Genomic DNA, 20,603 nt, shown 5'->3' with positions numbered 1-20,603 from the left:
ACACACACACACACACTGAGTGGCCAGATTATTATGACCACCCCGTCAGTACTTCGTTGGGCCACCTTTTGCCTTCAATACTGCAGTGATTCTTCTTGGCATTGACTCCACGAGATGTTGAAAGGGGATGCGTGGAATCTGACACCATGCCTGATGAAGAGCACTGTCCAGTTCTGTGAGATTTGATGGTTGTGGAACCAGCTGCCTGATGGCTCTTTTATTTATTTATTTATTTATTTATTTATTCATCCATTTATTTATTTATTTATTTATTTATATTATTGATTTTTTACAGAGAGGAAGGGAGAAGGATAGAGAGTTAGAAACATTTATGGGAGAGAAACATCAATCAGCTGCCTCCTGCACACCTCCTACTAGGATGTGCCCGCAACCAAAGTACATGCCCTTGACCAGAATCGAACCTGGAACCTTTCAGTTCGCAGGCCAACACTCTGTCCACTGAGCCAAACCAGTTAGGGCCTGATGGTTCTTTTAACTTCGTCCCACAAATGCTCAATTGGATTGAGATCTGGTGATTGTGGGGGTGACCTAAGCAAGGTAAAGTCTCCCTCGTGTTCTTGAAACCACTCCTGCACAATACGAGCACCGTGGCATGGTGCATTGTCTTGTTGGAAGAAGCCATCTCCATTGGGATATACCATCAACATGATAGGATGAACTTGATCAGCAATGATACTTAGGTATGTTCTGCTATTCAGATGTTTATAATGGTCTGGCCTTCTAGCAACTTGAGTGCGAAATTATAGCTAATTTGCCTACAAATGTCAGGTGGTCATAATAATATGGCCACTCAGTGTGTGAGTGATAGGAGTGCTTCCCATAGATGCTAACAAAACTATTTTGAAGAGCAAGAATATATTCTCTGAAAAATGTAGAAACCTTTTGACCCGACATTTCTTCTTCTGGATTTTCATCCTGAAGAAATCATGTGGATACAACTTTTCATTATCAGTGCTTTTGCTAGTAACAAAAAACCAAATAGCCTGAATGCCTGTTATTAGGAAGGTGATCGATAATTACACTACTTTGGAGTATTACAAAGCCATGGAAGGCAAGGATTTTTTTTTCCTTATTATATATTATTGGCTCTTTTTTTTTTTTTGTCTTTTAATAAATCTTTATTGTTCAAATTATTACAGTTGTCCCTCTTCTTTCCCCCCATAGCTCCCCTCCACCCGGTTCCCACCCCACCCTCTGTCCTTACCCCTCCCCCCCCCACTGTCCTCATCTATACATGTACAATTTTTGTCCAGTCTCTTCCCCCACCCCTTTCTCCCAGAGAATTGTCAGTCCACTCCCTTTCTATGCCCCCGATTCTATTATATTCACCAGTTTACTCTCTTCATCAGATTTTTTATTCACTTGATTTTTAGATTCACTTGTTGATAGATATCTATTTGTTGTTCATAATTTTATCTTTACCCTTTTCTTCTTCCTCCTCTTCTTAAAGAATACCTTTCTGCATTTCATATAATACTGGTTTGGTGGTGATGAACTCCTTTAGCTTTTTCTTATCTGTGACGCTCTTTATCTGACCTTCAATTCTGAATGATAGCTTTGCTGGGTAAAGTAATCTTGGTTGTAGGTTCTTGCTATTCATCACTTTGAATATTTCTTGCCACTCCCTTCTGGCCTGCATAGTTTCTATTGAGAAATCAGCTGACAGTCGTATGGATACTCCCTTGTAGGTAACTGTTTTTCTCTTGCTGCTTTTAAGATTCTCTCTCTGTCTTTTGCTCCTGGCATTTTAATTATGATGTGTCTTGATGTGGTCCTCTTTGGATTCCTTTTGTTTGGGGTTCTCTGCGCTTCCTGGACTTGTAAGTCTATTTCTTTCACCAGGTAGGGGAAGTTTTCTGTCATTATTTCTTCAAATAGGTTTTCAATATCTTGCTCTCTCTCTTCTTCTGGCACCCCTATAATTCAGAAGTTGTCCCAGAGGCTCCTTACACTATCTTGATATTTTTGGATTCTTTTTTCTTTTTGCTTTTCCAGTTGGGTGTTTTTTGCTTCTTCGTATTTCAAATCTTTGACTTGATTCTTGGGATCCTCTTGTCTGCTGTTGGATCTCTGTATATTATTCTTTATTTCAGTCAGTGTATGCTTAATTTCTAGTTGGTCCTTTTTCATATCCTCAAGGGTCTCACTGAATTTATCGGCGGTTTCTAGAAAATTCTTGAAAAACCTTATAACCGTGGTTTTGAACTCTATATCCAGTCGTTTGCTTTCCTCCATTTCTGTCATTTGTGACCTGTTTCTTTGTCTCCCCAATTTGGCTGCTTCCCTGTGTTGATAGAGTGGCTTTCTGTGCTAGGTGTCCTATAGGGCCCAGTGGCTCAGCCTCCCCAATTACCTGAGGTGGACACTCTTGGTGCACCCCTTTGTGGGCTGTGTGCAGTCTTGTTGTAGTTAAGCCTCGATTGTTGTAAGTATCACTGGGAGGAATTGACCTCCAGGCCAATTGGCTGTGAGAATCAGCTGTGTCTGCAGTGGGAGAACTTCTGTGCTGGAGACACCCTTCTGGGGCAAGACTTGCTTCAGAGGGGCTTTGGTGCTCACTGAGTCTGCCCCCTGAGTGTGTCCCTTATGGATCTGCGGAGTTGTAATCTGGATGGTCCCACTCTGACCACTGGGTACACTGGCTCTTGGATCTCTAAGGAGGTGCTAATTTAACCTTTTCCTGAGGCTACCCAGTAGGAGCTATGGAGAGATCTGCAGATTCCTCTTCCTTGTTTGGGGTTTGGAGGTGCCCAGATGAGGCCCATCTCTGTACTTTATTCCGCACCTCCTCTGAGTCTCAGTGTGCTTTTCTCTTTCCTTCTAGTTGTAGAATTTCCACTCAGCCAGCCTTCCTGTGGTTCTGGGTGATGTCCGTTTTGTCTTTTAGTTGTAGTTTTGAAGTGGTTGTGCGAGGCAGCAATTTCAGGAGTTTACCTATGCCGCCGCCATCTTGGTTTCTCGGAAGGCAAGGATTTTTGTGTTTTGTGCTTAGGGTATAGGTGGTAGCCAAGGAATATTTATTGAATGGACAGAAATGTACTCATGATGTTAAAAATAAAACTGGTATATTTTCAGTTGTATAAACAAACATAGTAGAAAAATTAAAATGTTTACAATGATTATCTTTTGGTATTATGGAGTGTGTGTTTAAGTAATCTTTGGGTTCTTCTGTTTTATTTCTTTATGAGCATGTTATAGACAGTGATGTTTAATATATTTCACTATTAAATGAATTTTTACAAAATAGCATGGGCCTGTTGCTACAGATTTACAAAGTAAGTGATATGCTACAATTAAGTTTTGGGGTTTATATCTTTTTAAATTATTTTTTTCTTAAGTGATATATTTTGTTGGGAGTATTTTCATTAAGAGTGCTGAAACTTGATAAATTTACACGAGAAGTAGAAAAAAGGAGTATTCCCGACTTTGAATGACAATATACTGTATATACAATAATCATTCCATGGTGCATTCCATTTTACCTTTTTTATGTTACAAGACTAATTTGATAGTCATGCATGCATTAAATGTAATTCTAGTCAGGACACAAAATTCTCTGGTCCTTAGATTTTGCTGTTTGTGAATAAAAATACCTGTAAACTAACGTGGATCTTGATTTCTTTTCCAATACTTTGGTTTCAGGTTTGCTATGCTAAGGAGTTAAAGGAAGGCTTTGTGGAATATACTGAACAGGTTGTCAAACTGATGGTCCCTTTACTGAAATTTTATTTCCACGATGATATCCTACAATATTTGAATGCAAAACATGTCTAGATTTAGTTAAATTGTAGCTTGTTCAGGTATTATTAAACTTTGTGTTAACTAAAGGGTACATCACCATTATTGTTTGTGTTTGTACTAACTGTACTTTCAGTTATAAACTTGGTTCTTTGTTTCACTTGTGCCAAAAACACAAAAAGAAAATGTTACTATCCTCTAGTTGGCAGTTTTCTATGGCCACTGAAGGATTTTAAGGATTGGTATTCTATTATTAGCAAATGTTTACATTGTATATAATTGCTACTTTTCCTAAATGTCTTTTGGTATTGTTAAAAAAGTAAGACCTTTCTTAATAAGTTAGAAACCCACTAATCCTTAACTTACTGCAGCACAGAATTCTACATTTCAAATGAAGATAGCACCTTTGGGGAGAAACATCTCTTGGTAAATCTGCATATTAAATGTTTCATTCCTCAACCTAATGATAGTAATTAATATGCATAAGTACATTTCTATGCCTTTACACACACAAAAAAATTTCATAGATGGGTTAAAAAAAAAAAGGACAACTGAACAGGGGTAGAGCCCAGACCCCAACATAGATCTGTCTGCCTCTGGAGTCCTTTTGTTGTGGTTCCTCATGTAGTATTCTGTGTAGTGTCCTTTACAGAAGAGGCTTTTGCCCAGCAGACACTTCCCATGATGCAAAAGGACAAAACATTGTTTTTAAGAGGAGGTCTTGAGACCTCATTTTACAAATGGTGTTAGATAGGGAGAGGCCACTTAATCATTATTGAAAACCGAAAAGGCTAGTATAGGAAGAGATCCCAGGGTCCCACTGGTATGTTTGGGTTTACATTTGAGATTCATTCTTGCTATGTTGTAGGTGACAGAAAAGACAGGAGATATGCCTTATGAGCAGGGAGACTTCTATTTTTATGCACATGTTATATTTAACACAAGCTCTTGGATGGCAGTCTTAGATAAATAGAAGTTGCCGAGCACTCCTGTTAACTCAGTGAGCACTTAAACATTTAAGTAAGCAAAAATGATAGAGCAGGCTTTTGAGGACAGTGGTCACATTTCCTTAACAATGAAACGTGTTCGAGTGGCGGCGGCAGAGTCCATGCCTCTGCTCCTGGAATGTGCACGAGTGCGGGGTCCTGAGTATCTCACACAGATGTGGCACTTCATGTGCGATGCTCTGATCAAGGCGATTGGTACAGAACCAGATTCAGATGTCCTCTCAGAAATCATGCATTCTTTCGCAAAGGTAAGTGTTCTCTTAAAAATATGTGTAAGGTTGGGTGTTGGTTTATTAGTCTTGCTAAATACATTGGGGGATTTTATTGATTTCAAAGAGGAAGGGGAAGAGAGGGAGATACAGAAACATCAGTGATGAGAGAGTATAATTTATCAGCTGCCTCCTGCACGCCCCCTACTGAGAATCAAGCCCACAACTCAGGCATGTGCCCTGACCAGAATCTAACCACAGCCTCCTGGTTCATAGGTCGACACTCAACCACTGAACCACACCAGCTGGGCTGTAACAAAATTTTTTTTAAGTCAAAAATGTTCAGTTCTTTTAATATTTTAGTGTCATTTTGTGTGTGTGTGTGTGTGTGTGTGTGTGTGTGTGTGTGTGTGTTTTCGTTTTTTAAAGAGTAGCTCCTCTGGTGTTCCAGGCTTGAGTATCATCTCTAACTCCCATGTAGTTTCTGTCCTAGTCTCCCATATTCCTCTTTTTTTCTCCCCCTGTTGCTTTCTCTCTCCTTTGTGCTGTTTTTATAGCCTCAGTTGGTTTGTTCCAGAAGTCGCTTTTTTTTTTTCCCTCCCACTTCATTCTTTTCTCAAGAATTAACTTGCCCTTTGAGTCTTATTCACTTTCCTATATTCTTGGTCACTGCCATAGCTCACAGATCCATAACTTGCTCCACAGTTTGGTTTAAAAGTTCTTCAGCATCTTTATTTGTCCCCATTTACACTCCTGCAGTTTAAAATTTATTTTATTTTTCCAAAGAGGGCCAGATTTTTCTGTAACATCCAGGTCTGCCCATATTATTCCCTCTGCCTTTAATGCCCTTTCATGGCAGACTTACCATTTCTCCACTGCTGTCTTTTAAAAAGTATGTGTGTAATTGAGCTCCTAGAATCTAGTTGGTCTGTTCCATCTTTGAACCCTCAGCAACTAGCATAATTCTGGCACTTAAGATATGCCAAGGACAAGTTTTTAAAAGATATATTAAAAAAAATTTTTTTAAAATACTGGCATGTTGACAAAAAAAAAAAAAAAAAAGCCCAGACAAGTGTATGTACTCAATCATTCGTTTCCAGGGTACTGAGTTATGTTGATTTTTCTCAGATTCCCTCTGATTCTTAATGAAGTTTAACTTTTGACTCTTAAAAACACATAAATCTCATGGGTTGCTTTCTTTGCTCAACCTCATTTTAGTGCATTGAAGTAATGGGAGATGGATGCCTTAATAATGAACACTTTGAAGAATTGGGAGGTATACTGAAAGCTAAGCTCGAAGAACATTTTAAAAATCAAGAATTGCGGCAAGGTAAGTTTTTTATGCTTTTAATAATTTAATGTAATACTTGACCATTTTGATGACCATTTAAAAAGACATTTATTTGGGTGTGTTTTAGTTAAAAGACAAGATGAAGACTATGATGAACAGGTGGAAGAGTCACTACAAGATGAGGTAAAATGTTAAGAAATTTATTTACATGACCATTTGCATCTGGAAGATTTTTAAAGGCTTAAGTTTCTAATTTATCTGACTTGTCATTCTGATGTAATTATCAGTAATCTTTAGCAGAAGACTCTGACATATTTCATTCATGTGTGTAGAGAATAAGTAATTTGAAATTAGCTGATCTGTGTTTTGAATGCTGTGTTTGCATTTTGTTGCAATACTTCATAAAAGTACTTTGGGGTGCCCTGACTGGTTTGGCTCAGTGGATAGAGCGTCGGCCTGTGGACTGAAGGGTCCCAGGTTCGATTCTGGTCAAGGGTATGTACCTTGGTTGCGGGCACATCCCCAGTAGGAGGTGTGCAGGAGGCAGCAGATTGATGTTTCTCTCTCATCGATGTTTCTAACTCATCGATGTTTCTAACTGTCTATCCCTCTCCCTTCCTCTCTGTAAAAAATCAATAAAATATATTTTTTTTAAAGTACTTGGGAGTTCATCTAGTATTTTAAATACTCCTTATCAAAACTGTTTGTATTTGGTGGTGCTTTCACTATCTTAAAGATACTTGAATGCAATTCAGATGATAAATGACTGCCTAAATCTACACACTGTTGAAGACCTAGGCTTAAGGCCAGATTTTTTTGTAACATCAGCTGTCTAATGGACCACAGGATAATGCAGATTTCCTTCTAGTAAATAATGCACAAGCACTGGTAATAGAATTCTTCACCTTGTGACTCAGTTCTTTCCTCATCAAACCACTTGATACCATTAAACATATTTCAGCTGTGTATTTCAAATCCAGAATATGTGGCATGTTGCCATCCTGGTGGACCAGGTCTTCCCAATTCTCTGCAGGGTGCTCTCATGCTGCTGTACACAAGTTGATGAGATATTACAAGTAACTGACCCACCATCCCACTCCAAAATTAGAAACATTCTTGGGGGGAAAAAAACTAAAAACACCTTTGTTTCAGAACTTTGAAATTTTGGATAATTTTTCAATCACATATATTTTACTGTGTACCAAGAAAAATCTGCAGTAAGTGCAGTACAATACTTGCCAAACATTTGTCTTTCCATAGATAAGAAGCATGACACCCAATCATTGAGGTAATCTCAGATTCTTGTTTTGCTTTTAAGAAAGTGCTAAGAAATTTAATTTTCTACATTTCTTAGATTTTAAAAAAATGTTATTGTTAATAGTGGGGATACTTTTTAATACATATGGGTGTGTTTTGTTTTAGGATGATAATGATGTTTATATTCTGACCAAAGTGTCAGACATATTACACTCAATATTCAGTAGCTACAAGGAAAAGGTGTTACCATGGTTTGAACAGCTGCTTCCATTAATTGTCAACCTAATTGTAAGTATTGCCTCTCCTTGACAGTTATTTTAGATGGCTGATTTGGAATTCTTTCATTGCAGCTTTTGGAAACTTATACTTCGAAATTAAAATGGGTCTTAGAAATCACAGTTTTCCATTGTGCATCTTTATTTTATCAAAATTATTGCATCCCCCTGGATATTTTCTCACTAGTTGTGTACTTGAAGTTTGCTAATTGGTCTTTCCATAGTTCAATTAAATTATAATCTAAAGACATACATATGCTTTATATTTCAGATTATCTATGCCAGCGGTTCTCAACCTGTGGGTCGCAGCCCCTTTGGCGGTCGAACGACCCTTTCACAGAGGTCGCCTAACACCATCCTGCATATCAGATATTTACATTACAATTCATAACTAGCAACATTACAGTTATGAAGTAGCAGCAAAAATAATTTTATGGTTGGGTCACAACATGAGGAACTGTATTTAAAGGGCCAGAAGGTTGAGAACCACTGATCTGTGCCTTACTAAATTAATTAATGAAAACAAAATGATAACATTTTTTGCAATGGACCCTACAGAATTCAGTTATGACACCACTAATCAGATTCTGGGTGTTAACCTCATATATTTCATTTTTTTAAATATAAAGTAAATGTATGTAAATTGTTGCCACTGTTGGTTCTTCTGGTATATGGTAGTGTCACATTGTGGAATTCCATAACAAATTATACAAGGCTTTTAAACCTTTTCATATTTAAATCTGTATAATACTTTGAGGATTTTTACTCTCAAGAAGTGATTTTTGTTTTTCCTTGCCTGTATCAGGAATATTTGTGGAAGCCAGTAGTCTATAGTGACTATTTATATTTGTATGTACTTCAATATTCAAAGCTTAAAAGAGTATCTCTTTTGTAGTGTCCACATAGACCATGGCCAGACAGACAATGGGGATTATGCATCTTTGACGATGTTATAGAACACTGTAGTCCTGCCTCATTTAAATATGCAGAATATTTCTTAAGGCCAATGCTCCAATATGTGTGTGACAGCAGCCCAGAAGTCAGGCAAGCAGCTGCGTATGGCCTCGGAGTCATGGCACAGTATGGTGGCGATAACTATCATCCTTTTTGTACAGGTACTGATGTTTATTTGGTTACATGCATGTCCTTCCAGGCATCCCTTTTGTTTTTACCTCATGCTCCCTCTGTACCCCCAAACATTCTCTACCTATTTGTTTTATTCTCTTTTCCTTTTTCAAAAACTTCATCTGTAGCCCTTTTCATAGAAATGGAAATGAAATGTGAGTGAAATCAAAGCCTCTCCACCTTGATTTTATTTTGGGTTTGGGGGGTATATCACAACCCTAACATGGGATTTTTAAAAATGTTTTTATTAAATTTATTGGAGTGACATTGGTTAATAGCATCATACAGGTTTCAAGTGTACATTTCTTTTTTTGTTTGTTTCTTTTTGTTAATCCTCACCCGTGGATTCCATTGATTTTTAGGGAGAGTGGAAGAGAGAGGGAAAGACAGAGAGAAACATCAGTGTGAGAGAAACACATCAATTGGTTGCCTCCTGCACAAGCCCTGACCAGGGCCGGGGCCGGGGAGGAGCCTGCAACCAAGGTACGTGCCCTTGACTGGAATCGAACCCAGTACCCTTTGGTCTGCAGGCCAACACTCCTATCCACTGAGCCAAACCAGCTAGGGCAAGTGTATATTTCTGTGACATAAGATCTTTATATTGCACTGTGTGCCCGCTACCCAAAATCAATCTTTTTCACCATATATTATTAGACTCCCTTCAACAGCCCCTGCTCCCCCCCGCCACACACACACACCTCCTATCCTTTTCCCTCTGGCGACCACCACACTGCTGTTTTTGTCTATGCGTTTCAGTTTTATATCCCACATTTGAATGAAATCATATGGTTCTTAGCTTTTTCTGACTGACTTATTTCATTTAGCATAATATCCTTAAAGTCCATCCATGTTGTCGCAAATGGCAAGTATTTCATCTTTTCTTAATGGCCGAGTAGTATTCCATTACATATGTACTAGAGGCCCGGTGCACAACAATCGTGCCTCGGAGGGGGGGTGGGGGTGGTCCCTCAGCCTGGCCTGCGCCCTTTAGTAGTCCGGAAGCCCTCGGGGAATGGCCTGAGCCACAGTCGACATCCCTGGTGCTGCCGCAGAGGCCCTGTGTGAGCACACTGACCACCAGGGGGCAGCTCCTGCATTGAGCATCTGTCCCCTGGTGGTCAGTGCGTCTCATAGCGACCAGTCATTCCACCATTCGGTTGATTTGCATATAACCCTTTTATTATATAGGACTAGAGGCCTGGTGCACTAATTTGTGCACAGATGGAGTCCAGCCAGCCCGCCCCAATGGGGGCCATCGGGGCCAGGCCGAGCCGGCTGTGGGGAGGGGTTGCGGGAGGTTAGCCAGCTGCCCCTGATCAGCCCGGGGAAGGGGTCGTAAGCGGTTGGTTAACCTGCTCCACTCCAGATCAGGGTGGGGAGGGCCAGGCCAGCCGGGGGAGAGGCCACAGGAGGTTGGGGGGGGGGGGTGATCGGGCCAGTTGGCCGCCACAGTGCTTTTATATATATATATATATATATATATATATATATATATATAAATATACCACATCTTCTTTATACAATCCTCTATCACAGGACACTTTGGTGGCTCCATGTCTTAGCCACCGTGAATAAAGCTGCAGTGAACATAGGGGTGCATATATCTTCACAAATACATGTTTTCAAGTTTTTCTGATATACAGTGGGGCCTTGGCTTACGAGTTTAATTCGTTCCGAGACCAAGCTCATTAAGGAGCACGTTAACTCAAATTACTCTATCAACTCAATGCAAAAAATCGGCCGAGAGACAGCTGGTATCTCAAAAAACTCGTTAGTCGGGACACTCGTAAGTCAAGGCCCCACTGTACACCCAGGAGAGTGATTGCTGGGGCATATGTAACTCTATTCTTAATATTTTAAGGAATCCCCAGATTGTTTTCCATAGTGACTGTACCCGTCTATATTCCCACCAGCAGCAAATGAGGGTTTCCTTTTCTCCACAGCCTCTCCAACACTTGTTATTGCTTCTCTTACTGATATTAGCCACTCTAACAGGTGTGAGATAGCATCTCGTAGTTTTGATTTGCATTTTCCTAATTGCTAGTGGGGTTAAACATCCTTTCATATTATCTGTGGGCCATTTGTATGTCTTTTGAGGAGGAGGTGTCTGTTCGGGTCCTCTGCCCATTTTTTAATTGGGTTATTTGTTTGGTACTGAGTTTTATGAGTTCTGTATATATTTTGGGTATTAAACCTTTGTCAGAGCTATTGTTTGCAAATATCATAACCCCTTTGGTGTGCTTCCTCTTTGTCTGTTTCTTCTGCTGTGCAGAATAAGTTTGATACAGTCCCATTTATTTTTGCCTTTACTTCCCTTGCCTTTGGGGTCAAGTTCATAAAATGTTCTCAGAACCAAAGTCCTTAAGTTTAGTACCTATGTTTTCTTCTGTGTGACTTACTGTTTCAGATCTTATATTCAGGTCTTTGATTCATTTGAAGTAATGTTTCTACATGGGGACAAACTAATCTAATTTCAGTCTTTTGCATGTGGCTTTCCAATTTTCCCAGCACCATATATTGAAGAGGCTTTCTTTTCTCCATTGTGTATTTATGGCTCCTTTTTCAAAAATTAGCTGCCCATTTACATTGATCTGTGTATCTGTTTTTCTGCCAGTATCATGCTGCTTTGATTATCATAGCTCTGTAGTATAATTTGGAGTCTGGTAATGTGATACCTCCGGTTTTGTTCTTTTTTTCTCAGGATTGCTTTGGCTATTCGGGGTCTTTTGTCGTTCCATGCAAATCTTTTTTGTTGTTGTTCGCTCTCTTTAAAAAATGACATTGGGATTTTGATGGGTATTGCATTAAATCTGTATATTGCTGTGGTTAATATGGCCATTTTAATTTTGTTGATTCTTCCGATCCAAGAACATGGAATATTGTTTCATTTTGTTATGTCTTTTTCAATCTCTTTTAACAGTGCTTTGTAATTTTCACTATATAGGTCTTTCACATTCTTTGTTAAGTTTATTCCTAGGTATTTTATTCTTTTGGTCACAATTGCAAAAGGAATTTTTTTCTATTTACTTTCCTGAGGGTCTCATTGTTAGTATACTGGAAGGCAATGGATTTTTGCAAATTGATTTTGTATCCTGTCACTTGACTGTATTTGTTTATTGTTTCAAATAGTTTTTGGTGGAGTCTTTAGGGTTTTCTATATACAGAATTATGTCATCTGTAAAAAGTGACAGTTCCTTCCCTGTTTGGATGCCTTTTATTTCTTTCTCTTGCCTTTATTACTCTGGCTAGTACTATGTTGAATCAGAGTGGGCATCCTTATAATATCCCTGATATTAGGTTGTTTATTTCAGATTTCTGTTGTTTCTTGAGTTAGGTCCATCCTATATAATAAAAGTCTAATATGCAAATCAGCTGAACAGTGAAACAACCAGTCGCTATGACGTGCACTGACCACCAGGGGCAGACGCTTAATGCAGGAGCTGCTGCCCGCAGGCCCCAGGCCAGCTAAGGCGGGTGCCAGTGGGGTGGTGTGGGGGCTGATCACCCTGCCAGTTGCTCCACAGATTGACCCTGATCACTGTCACTGGCCAGGCCTAGGGACCCTACCCCTGCACCAGTTTTGCACACCAGGCCTCTAGTAATGATATAAACTTCTCTCTTATTACTGCTTTTGCTGCATCCCAGAAGTTTTGTTATATCAGATTGAAATTCTCATTTGCCTCTATATATCTTTTGATCTCACCTTTTATTTCTTCTTTGACCCAGTCATTTTGTAGTAGTATGTTATTTAATCTCCACATATTTGTGGGTTTCTTTACTTCCATTTTGCAATTCATTTCTAATTTCAAGGCATTGTGGTCAGAAATTTTACTTGGTATAATTTCAGTATTCTTGCGTTTGTTGAAGCTAGTTTTGTGACCCAATATATGGTCTATCCTTGAGAATGTTCCATGCACACTGGAGAAGAATGGTATAATCTGATGTTCTGGGATGAAGGGGTCTGTAAATGTCAAGTATGTCCAATTGGTCTAGTGTGTCATTTAAAGGCCAGTATTTCTTTATTGATTTTCTGTTTGGATGATCTATGTAGCACTGTCGATAGAGTATTAAGGTCCCTAACTATGATTGTGTTTTGATCTTTCTCCCTTTTTTTTCTGTTAGTAGCTGCTTTATGTATTTCAGTGCTTCCTGATATTTTTCAAGAAGAGTTAAGTCTTCTTGATGTATTGTCCCCTTTAGCATTATAAAATGTCCTATTGTCTCTTGTTACCTTGAAATCTATTTTGTTAGATGTAAGTATGGCTGTTCTTTTTGTTGTTGTTAATTCTCACCCAAGAATATTTTTTCATTGATTTTTAGAGAGAGTGGAAGGGAGGGGAAGATAGAAACATCAATGTGAGAGAGACACATTGATTGGTTGCCTCCCACATGTGCCCCTACCAGTGCCAGGGATCAAGCCTGCAAACACGGTACATGCCCTTTACCGGAATCAACCCATGGCCCTTAGATCTGAAGACCGTTGCTCTATCCACTGAGCCAAACTGGCCAGAGGTGCACCTGTTTTTCTGTGGATGTTATTTGCTTGAAGAATCATCTTTTTTTTTTTTTAACTATGTTTTTACTGATTTTTTAGAAAGAGATAGAAACATCAATGAGATAGGAGAAACATCAATCAGCTGCCATCTGCACACCCCCTACTGGGGATCAAGCCTGCAACCGTGGCATGTGCCCTGACTGACACTCAAACCAGGACCTCTTAGTGCATGGGACAACACTCAGTCCACTGAACCACACTGGCCAGGTTTCACCCTTTGAGTTTATTTTTGCCTTTGCAGCTTAGATATGTCTTTTGAAGGGAGCATATGGTTGGGTTTTGTTTGTTTTTTTAAAGGCTACTCTGTGCCTTTTATTGGTGAATTCAGTCCATTTACATTTAGAGTAATTATTGATGTATGAGGATTTCTTATAGCCATTTTATTCTTTATTTTCTGGTAGCTCTGTGACTCCATGTTTTTTTTTCCTTTGTGTTTCTGTCGTTTATGTTTGGAGGTATTTTATACTTCTTTTTTGTTTCCTTTTTTTTAAGCTATGTGTCTGTTTTGGAGGTTGTGTGTGGTTACCATTAGGTTTATGAAAAAGAAAGTTGCATATATACACAGTATATATGCATCTGATCTCCATCCTCCTTTGCCAGTTTAGACCTTTACCCCCTTCCCTTTTATGTTTTTGTTGTTACAAATTACCCCTGTTTATGCTATAAGTTGATCTTACTCATACATAGTGTTGTGACCTTATGCTCTTTGTTTCAGGTGGAATAACCCCCTTGAGTATTTCCTGCAATGGAAGTTTTCTGGTGATAAATTCCCTCAGCGTCTGTATGTCTGGAAAAGTCTTTATCTCTCCTTCATATTTAAAAGATAACTCTGCTGGATATATTATCCTATATAATAAAAGGGTAATATGCAAATTGACCCTAACAGCGGAACAACCGGTCGCTATGACACGCACTGACCACCAGGGGGCAGGCGCTTAATGCAGGAGCTGCCCCCCAGTGGTCAGTGCACTCCCACAGGGGGAGCTCCTCTTGGCCACAAGCCAGGCTGACAGCTGCAAGTGCATAGGTGGTGGCAGGAGCCTCTCCTGCCTCCTCAGCAGCACTAAGGATGTTTGACTGCAGCTTAGGCCCACTCCCCACTGGGTGCGGGCCTAAGCCGTCAGACATCCCCCGAGGGCTCCCGGGCTGCCAGAGGGATGTCTGACTGCCAGCTTAGGCCCGTTCCCCCCGGGGAGTGGGCCTAAGCTGGCAGATGGACATCCCCCAAGGGGTCCCAGACTGCGAGTGTGTGCAGGCCAAGCTGAGGGGGAACCCCCCCCCCTCCCCCCCACGAATTTTCATTCAGTCATTTGTATATTTGGTTCCACTCTCTTCTGGCTTGTAGAATTTCTGCTGAAAAGTCTGATGATACCCTGATGAGTTTCCTTTGTAGTTCACTTCCTTCTTTTCACTGGCTGCTTTGAGAATTTATTCTTTGTTATTAATTTTTGACAGTTTTAATACAATATGCCTTGTAGAGGATGTCTTCGGATTGAGGTAACTAGGAGTTCTGTTTGTTTCTTGGATTCAAGGATCTAGTTCTTTCCATAGGTTTGGGAAGTTCTCATCCACTATTTGTTTGAATAGGCCCTTTGATCCTTTCTCCCTCTCTTCTGGTATGCCTATTATTCTTATATTAGAGTCCTGGTGCACAAAATCCATGCACTGGGGCAGAAGGGGATTCCTCAGCCCGGATTGCAAGAGGGCGCAGATCAGGCCAAGGGACCTCACCAGTGCACATTTGGGGCTGGGGAGGGACGCAGGAGGGCTCCAGGGCATGTCTGACCCATCTTACTCAGTCCCGATCGGCCAGATCCCAGCAGCAAGCTAATCTACCAGTCGGAGCGTCTGCCCCCTGGTGGTCAGTGCATGTCATAGCGAGCAGTTGAGCAGCCTTAGCATATCATTAGCATATTACATTTTGATTGGTTGAATGGACAACCAGACACTTAGCATATTAGGCTTCTATTATATAGGATTGCTTTTTATGATGGAGTCAGTTTTTATAGTGCTTTTTTTTTTAAATATATTTTTATTGATTTCAGAGAGGGAGAGGTAGGTAGAAACATCAATGATGAGAGAGAATCATTGAGCAGCTGCCTGCTACAAACCCCACACTGGGGACTGAACCCACAACTTGGCATGTGCCCTGACTGGGAATCGAACCATGATATCCTGGTTTTTGGGTTGACGATCACTGAGCCACACCTACTAGGCTCTTTCTTCCTTTCTTCCTTTCCCTTTCCCTCTTATGTTCAGGTCTCGTTTTTCTTCCCTCTGCATTTCTAGATTCCTACTTCAACATCACTAATTTTTTTCTCCATCTGGTCTGCTCTGTTTCCTATGCTCACTAGTTTACTCCTAATCTCCTTAATTGAATGCTTCATTTCCAGGATTTTTGTTTGGTTCTTTTTTTAAAGTTTTAGTCTCTTTAGTAAAGTACATAACACTAATTTGTTTTCTGATTGCATTAAATTAAATTGCCTGTCCGTATTTTCTCGTATTTTATCACATATTTCCATGTGTTCCAGTTTGCTTTCTGGGGATTTTCATTTTATTTCTGAGCTTACTCACTACCATGGTTATTCATGGTATTTGCTGGTCTCTTCTGTCTAGGCATCTATGTATTATTGGCCTTTCTCTAGCAGCTTTCTCCCAAGAGGTCTTCTACTATTTTCTAGTAGGTGGTGCTGAATCATAAGATTTTTCCCTATGTGAAATCCTTCAGCTGACCTCCACAGCTGTTGTCAGACAGTACAGCCCCGCTGCTTGGGGGTGTGGGGTTTTTTTTTGCCTCTTGGTAATGGTGATTCCAGACCTCCTTACAGAGGGAAAAGGGAGCCAGCGATTCTGCTGCAATAGCTCTCCGTTTGCAGATAATATGCTCCACCCAAGACCATGGGTGATGGGAGGCAAGTTTTGGGAGTCCAGCGGGTGTGGCAGGGCTTTGTGGATCTGTTCCTTTGTCTGAAATACCTATTGCTCAGCAGCAGCAGAACCCCTGTACAGTGTCCTTGCCAGTCTCAGCTGGTTCAGCCACTGTTCTCACTGCTCATGGAGTGCCCGCTGAGACTTTCTGTTACTCCCGACCAAAGGAAGTGCCTGCTACCACCATCTTCCTGCCATCTCCTAGATGAGCTTTCCTTCTCACCTCCCATTCTTATTTGCCCACCATTGGATGCTTCAATGCACAGCTCTCAGGCATGCCTCTATATTGAGCAGAGAATCCTTTATTGAGTTATAATCGATCAACTTGCTAAAGTTTCAGGGGGAGACGCCAAGAGAATCTTTCACGCTACCATTCGTCTGACATCACTTTTAGGACTTTTAAAGCATACTGTAGGTCCCTGTACGTTTAACATGAGTACAGCTGGACAGCTTTTTAAAACTTAAGAACACTGAGGTGACCAGGAGAATAATAAACCTGGGGGGACTACTAACTTCTTGGTGTGTCTAGTTAACAGAATGCTAATGTTCCTGATTCTTTTAGGGCGATCTTCCTTTCATTACTATGTTTGTAGCCAAGATAACAAAACATTCCTTACATTTAAACATTTCTTCAGTATAACCAATAACTGGACCAAAGATAAAAGAAATATTAATGTTCATTTGCAAGAAAATGTGAGATTTTAACTGGCCTTTTTCAAATGCTTATTTTAGAAGCACTTCCACTGCTGGTAAGAGTTATTCAATCTGTTGATTCTAAGACCAAAGAAAATGTCAATGCTACAGAGAACTGCATCTCAGCAGTAGGGAAAATTATGAAGTTCAAACCTGACTGTGTGAACGTTGAAGAAGTCCTACCACACTGGTTGTCTTGGCTTCCACTACATGAAGATAAAGAAGAAGCTGTTCAAACTTTCAGTTATCTGTGTGATCTGATTGAAAGGTAAGAAGGACAGATAGACCTAATTTATTTGCCCTTCACATAAAACAGTGCTTCTTGTGCACAGCCCTCATGTCTGTAGGTTTGTAATAATGCTTGCTGTAAAAAATCACTAGTTCCCCAGTGCACGAATTTGTGCACATTGAAAGGAAATTAATTAGAAGGTGGCTGGCAGGGCAGGACTGGGCCAGACAGGCCAGACATACCCTGGAGCTAACCTCCCACAGTCCCCAACTCTAGCTGACACACCTGGGGTGGCACCGTGGCTCGAAGGGCGTCTGCGGAGTGAGCAGAGTACCTTTGGCAGGTGGGGTCCCTTGGGCTGGCCTGCAGGGATCAGGCTGAAACCGGCTTGCTGACATCCCGTAAGGCAGCAGTTATCAACCTGTGGGGTCTCCTTTCACAGGGGTCACCTAAGACCATCAAAAAACACATATATAATTACATACACATATATAATTACATACTGTTTTTGTGATTAATCACTATGCTTTAATTATGTTCAATTTGTAACAATGAAATTGGGGGTCACCACAACATGAGAAACTATATTAAAGTGTCGCAGCATTAGGAAGGTTGAGAACCACTGCCCTAAGGGGTCCTGCATTGCAAGAGGGTGGTTCTCAGGTGATTCACCCTGGAATCGGGCTCCCTCCTCTTCTCTGGTTCCAAGGTGCATCGCCCAAGAACCGCGCTGCCAAGTCACCACAGCTCAGGAGCTCCTGCATTGAGCATCTGCCCCCTGGTGGTCAGTGCGCATCATACCTACTGGATGGTCGGATGATCACTTAGATTTTTATATATATAAATATTAACAAAGTATATTATAGTTAAGATGGCCTCATAATCTGATTTGGGTTATTTATGGAATTTCAACAGATGAAGCATTATAGAATGTTGATGTTTTAAGGTTTCCTTCTAAAGTTTTCTCCCACCCCACCCTATCTATTTACTTGGCTTTAGATGTTTTTTTAAATTTCCTTTTTATTGGGGTATAATTGACATATAATTTATTAGTAGAATGAGATTGAGGTACATTGTTAGTACCATTATTTTGCCCTCTGAAATTCAGGTGTTTTTTGTTTGGATTCAAGAATCAGTGATATGAGCAAGTATACCAGACTGGCAATCAAGATCTGGTTCTGGGTCTTGGCATTATTAATATTATTTTGTGCCCATGAGTAAATATAAGAGTTACAACAACCTGGAGGCTACAGAGGCTATTAAATCAAAGGCGTGTTCTCTGGTGGTCTGTTTTATAAGTCCAAGTTCTCCTGAATATTTGTCAGATCTGGGCTCTGTCTCAATTAATTACTGCTTTTAGCTCATGAATAAATTCAAGGGCTATAACCACTTATCTTGGAAGTTTGTAGAATTGAGCCAATAGGCATATTCTTCCTTGCCTATAAGCTCACATTCACACAAATAATTGTGTTTGAATCTTCCTGCTGAGAACATCATTATAGAATGTAACAGCCATTCTGGAGACCACACACTCCTTACCTACGTCTGCCTCTGAAGTGACCAGTTCTCCACTATACTATTTGATCATCTCCCTTGGAAATGACTACTCGGGAATTCTAGTTCGGTTCACTGTTGTATTTCTTTGCAGTAAGCCTGCCTGCAGTTTATTTCCTGGCTTATTCTCGATATGCCTATCTAGGATTTGAACTGTAAATTTAGTTTAGAAACCATTTTGTAATAAGTAAATAAAATTTGTGTTAAGAAGCTGTTATTCTTGCCCTGGCTGGTTTTGCTCAGTGGATAGAGTGCCAGTCTGCAGACCAAAGGGTCTCAGGTTTGATTCCAGTCGAGGGTGTGTATCTCAGTTTCTGGGCTCAATCTATGGAGGCAACCAAATGATGTGTGTCTCTCACATGGATGTTTCTTTCTCTGTGTCTCTCCCCCTCCCTTCCACTCTCTTTGAATATCATTGGGAAATATATCCTTGGGTGAGGATTAACAAAAAAAAAAGAACATGGTTAGCTTGATTGGCTGGAGCATTATTCTGATGCGCCATGGTTGTGAATGTGATCACTGGTCAGGGCACATATAGTAATCAACCAGTGAATGCATAAATGAGTGGAACAACAAATCAGGGTTTCTCTTTCACATACTCCCCTCTCACTAAAATCAATTAATAAAAATTAATTTAAGGGGAAAAAAAGCTGTTATTCTTGTTAATATCTGATTTTTGGAAGTTGTTTTTTTTTTTTTTAATGTCACATTTTTAAGGTACTTAGAGCAGTCCATTTTGGCCCTTAAACCAGCCCTGAGGGATAAGCCAATATTTTTTCTAATTTACATGGAAAGAAACTGAAGAGCTAATAAGTAAAATTAGCTGGCTTTTCTCCTACTGGATTTTAAAAGGTAGTTGATTTTAGTAAATGCATAATCATTCTATAAAAAACATTACTAAATTCATTATTGGAGGGAAGTTATGCTCAAATATGAGTGCTTGAGTGATTTCTCCTTGTAGTTTTTATTTATAATGATTTTCCTCTCTTTTGTCAGTAATCATCCAATTGTTCTTGGCCCAAACAATACCAATCTGCCCAAAATATTCAGTATAATTGCAGAAGGAGAAATGCATGAGGCAATTAAACATGAAGATCCTTGTGCCAAACGTCTGGCTAATGTAGTTCGCCAAGTACAGGTAAGTTGATTTGATTAAATTGGGGGGGGGCGGGGGGGATTGTTTGGGTTTTTGGAGTAGGGATTCATATTCTTACAAGAAGCAAATCTAATAAATTAAGAAAATTTTGTTTTTATATTGTTTTTATATTCTCTTGTCTCCAAGCCTCAGATTATATGTTTTCATTATATATTTCAACTAAAATATGTCTTAATTTGAGACATCTTGAACCTTTCAGTTGGTGCTTAGCACTTTCTTATTATATATAGACTAGAGGCCCGGTGCATGAAATTCGTGCACTGGGGATGGGTGGGGGTCCCTTAGCCCAGCATGTGCCCTCTTGCAGTACGGGACCCCTCCCTCGTTACTGTCCACCTGCTTGCTGCTTCCTACCATTCGGCTTGCTGCTCCTTAGTGCTGCCATGAAGGCCTTGGGTCTGCTGGGTGCCGCGCCTGCTGGTTTGTGTCTCTGATACCCCCAGCAGCCCCAGCACCTTGATGGTGGGGCTTGGGGCTGCGGGTCTTTGACACGCAGAACAAAGAACATGGGTACAGGCCTCTCCCTCTGCAGTCGCTGCTGGGTACAGGCCCCCGCTGCGGAGGG

At 40.3% G+C, this 20,603-nt stretch overlaps 1 protein-coding gene across 1 annotated transcript in view; it reads left to right on the top strand.

Moving 5' to 3' along the window:
• Window positions 1-20,038, top strand: part of IPO5 (importin 5) — a 50,435-nt gene extending 30,397 nt beyond the window's left edge. The window contains exons 17-24 of the mRNA XM_006101954.3: window positions 3,664-3,760; window positions 4,842-5,014; window positions 6,194-6,305; window positions 6,394-6,449; window positions 7,689-7,811; window positions 8,694-8,913; window positions 17,139-17,367; window positions 19,879-20,038. Coding sequence (XP_006102016.2) covers window positions 3,664-3,760; window positions 4,842-5,014; window positions 6,194-6,305; window positions 6,394-6,449; window positions 7,689-7,811; window positions 8,694-8,913; window positions 17,139-17,367; window positions 19,879-20,029 — 1,161 coding nt within the window. The 3' untranslated portion in view covers window positions 20,030-20,038. The remainder of the gene's footprint in view (window positions 1-3,663; window positions 3,761-4,841; window positions 5,015-6,193; window positions 6,306-6,393; window positions 6,450-7,688; window positions 7,812-8,693; window positions 8,914-17,138; window positions 17,368-19,878) is intronic.
• Window positions 20,039-20,603: the final 565 nt, after the last annotated feature.

Source organism: Myotis lucifugus, unplaced genomic scaffold (assembly GCF_000147115.1).
Source record: "Myotis lucifugus unplaced genomic scaffold, Myoluc2.0 scaffold_388, whole genome shotgun sequence".
NCBI classification, from domain to species: Eukaryota; Metazoa; Chordata; class Mammalia; order Chiroptera; family Vespertilionidae; genus Myotis; species Myotis lucifugus.
This window is presented reverse-complemented; position numbering and strand designations above follow the sequence as displayed.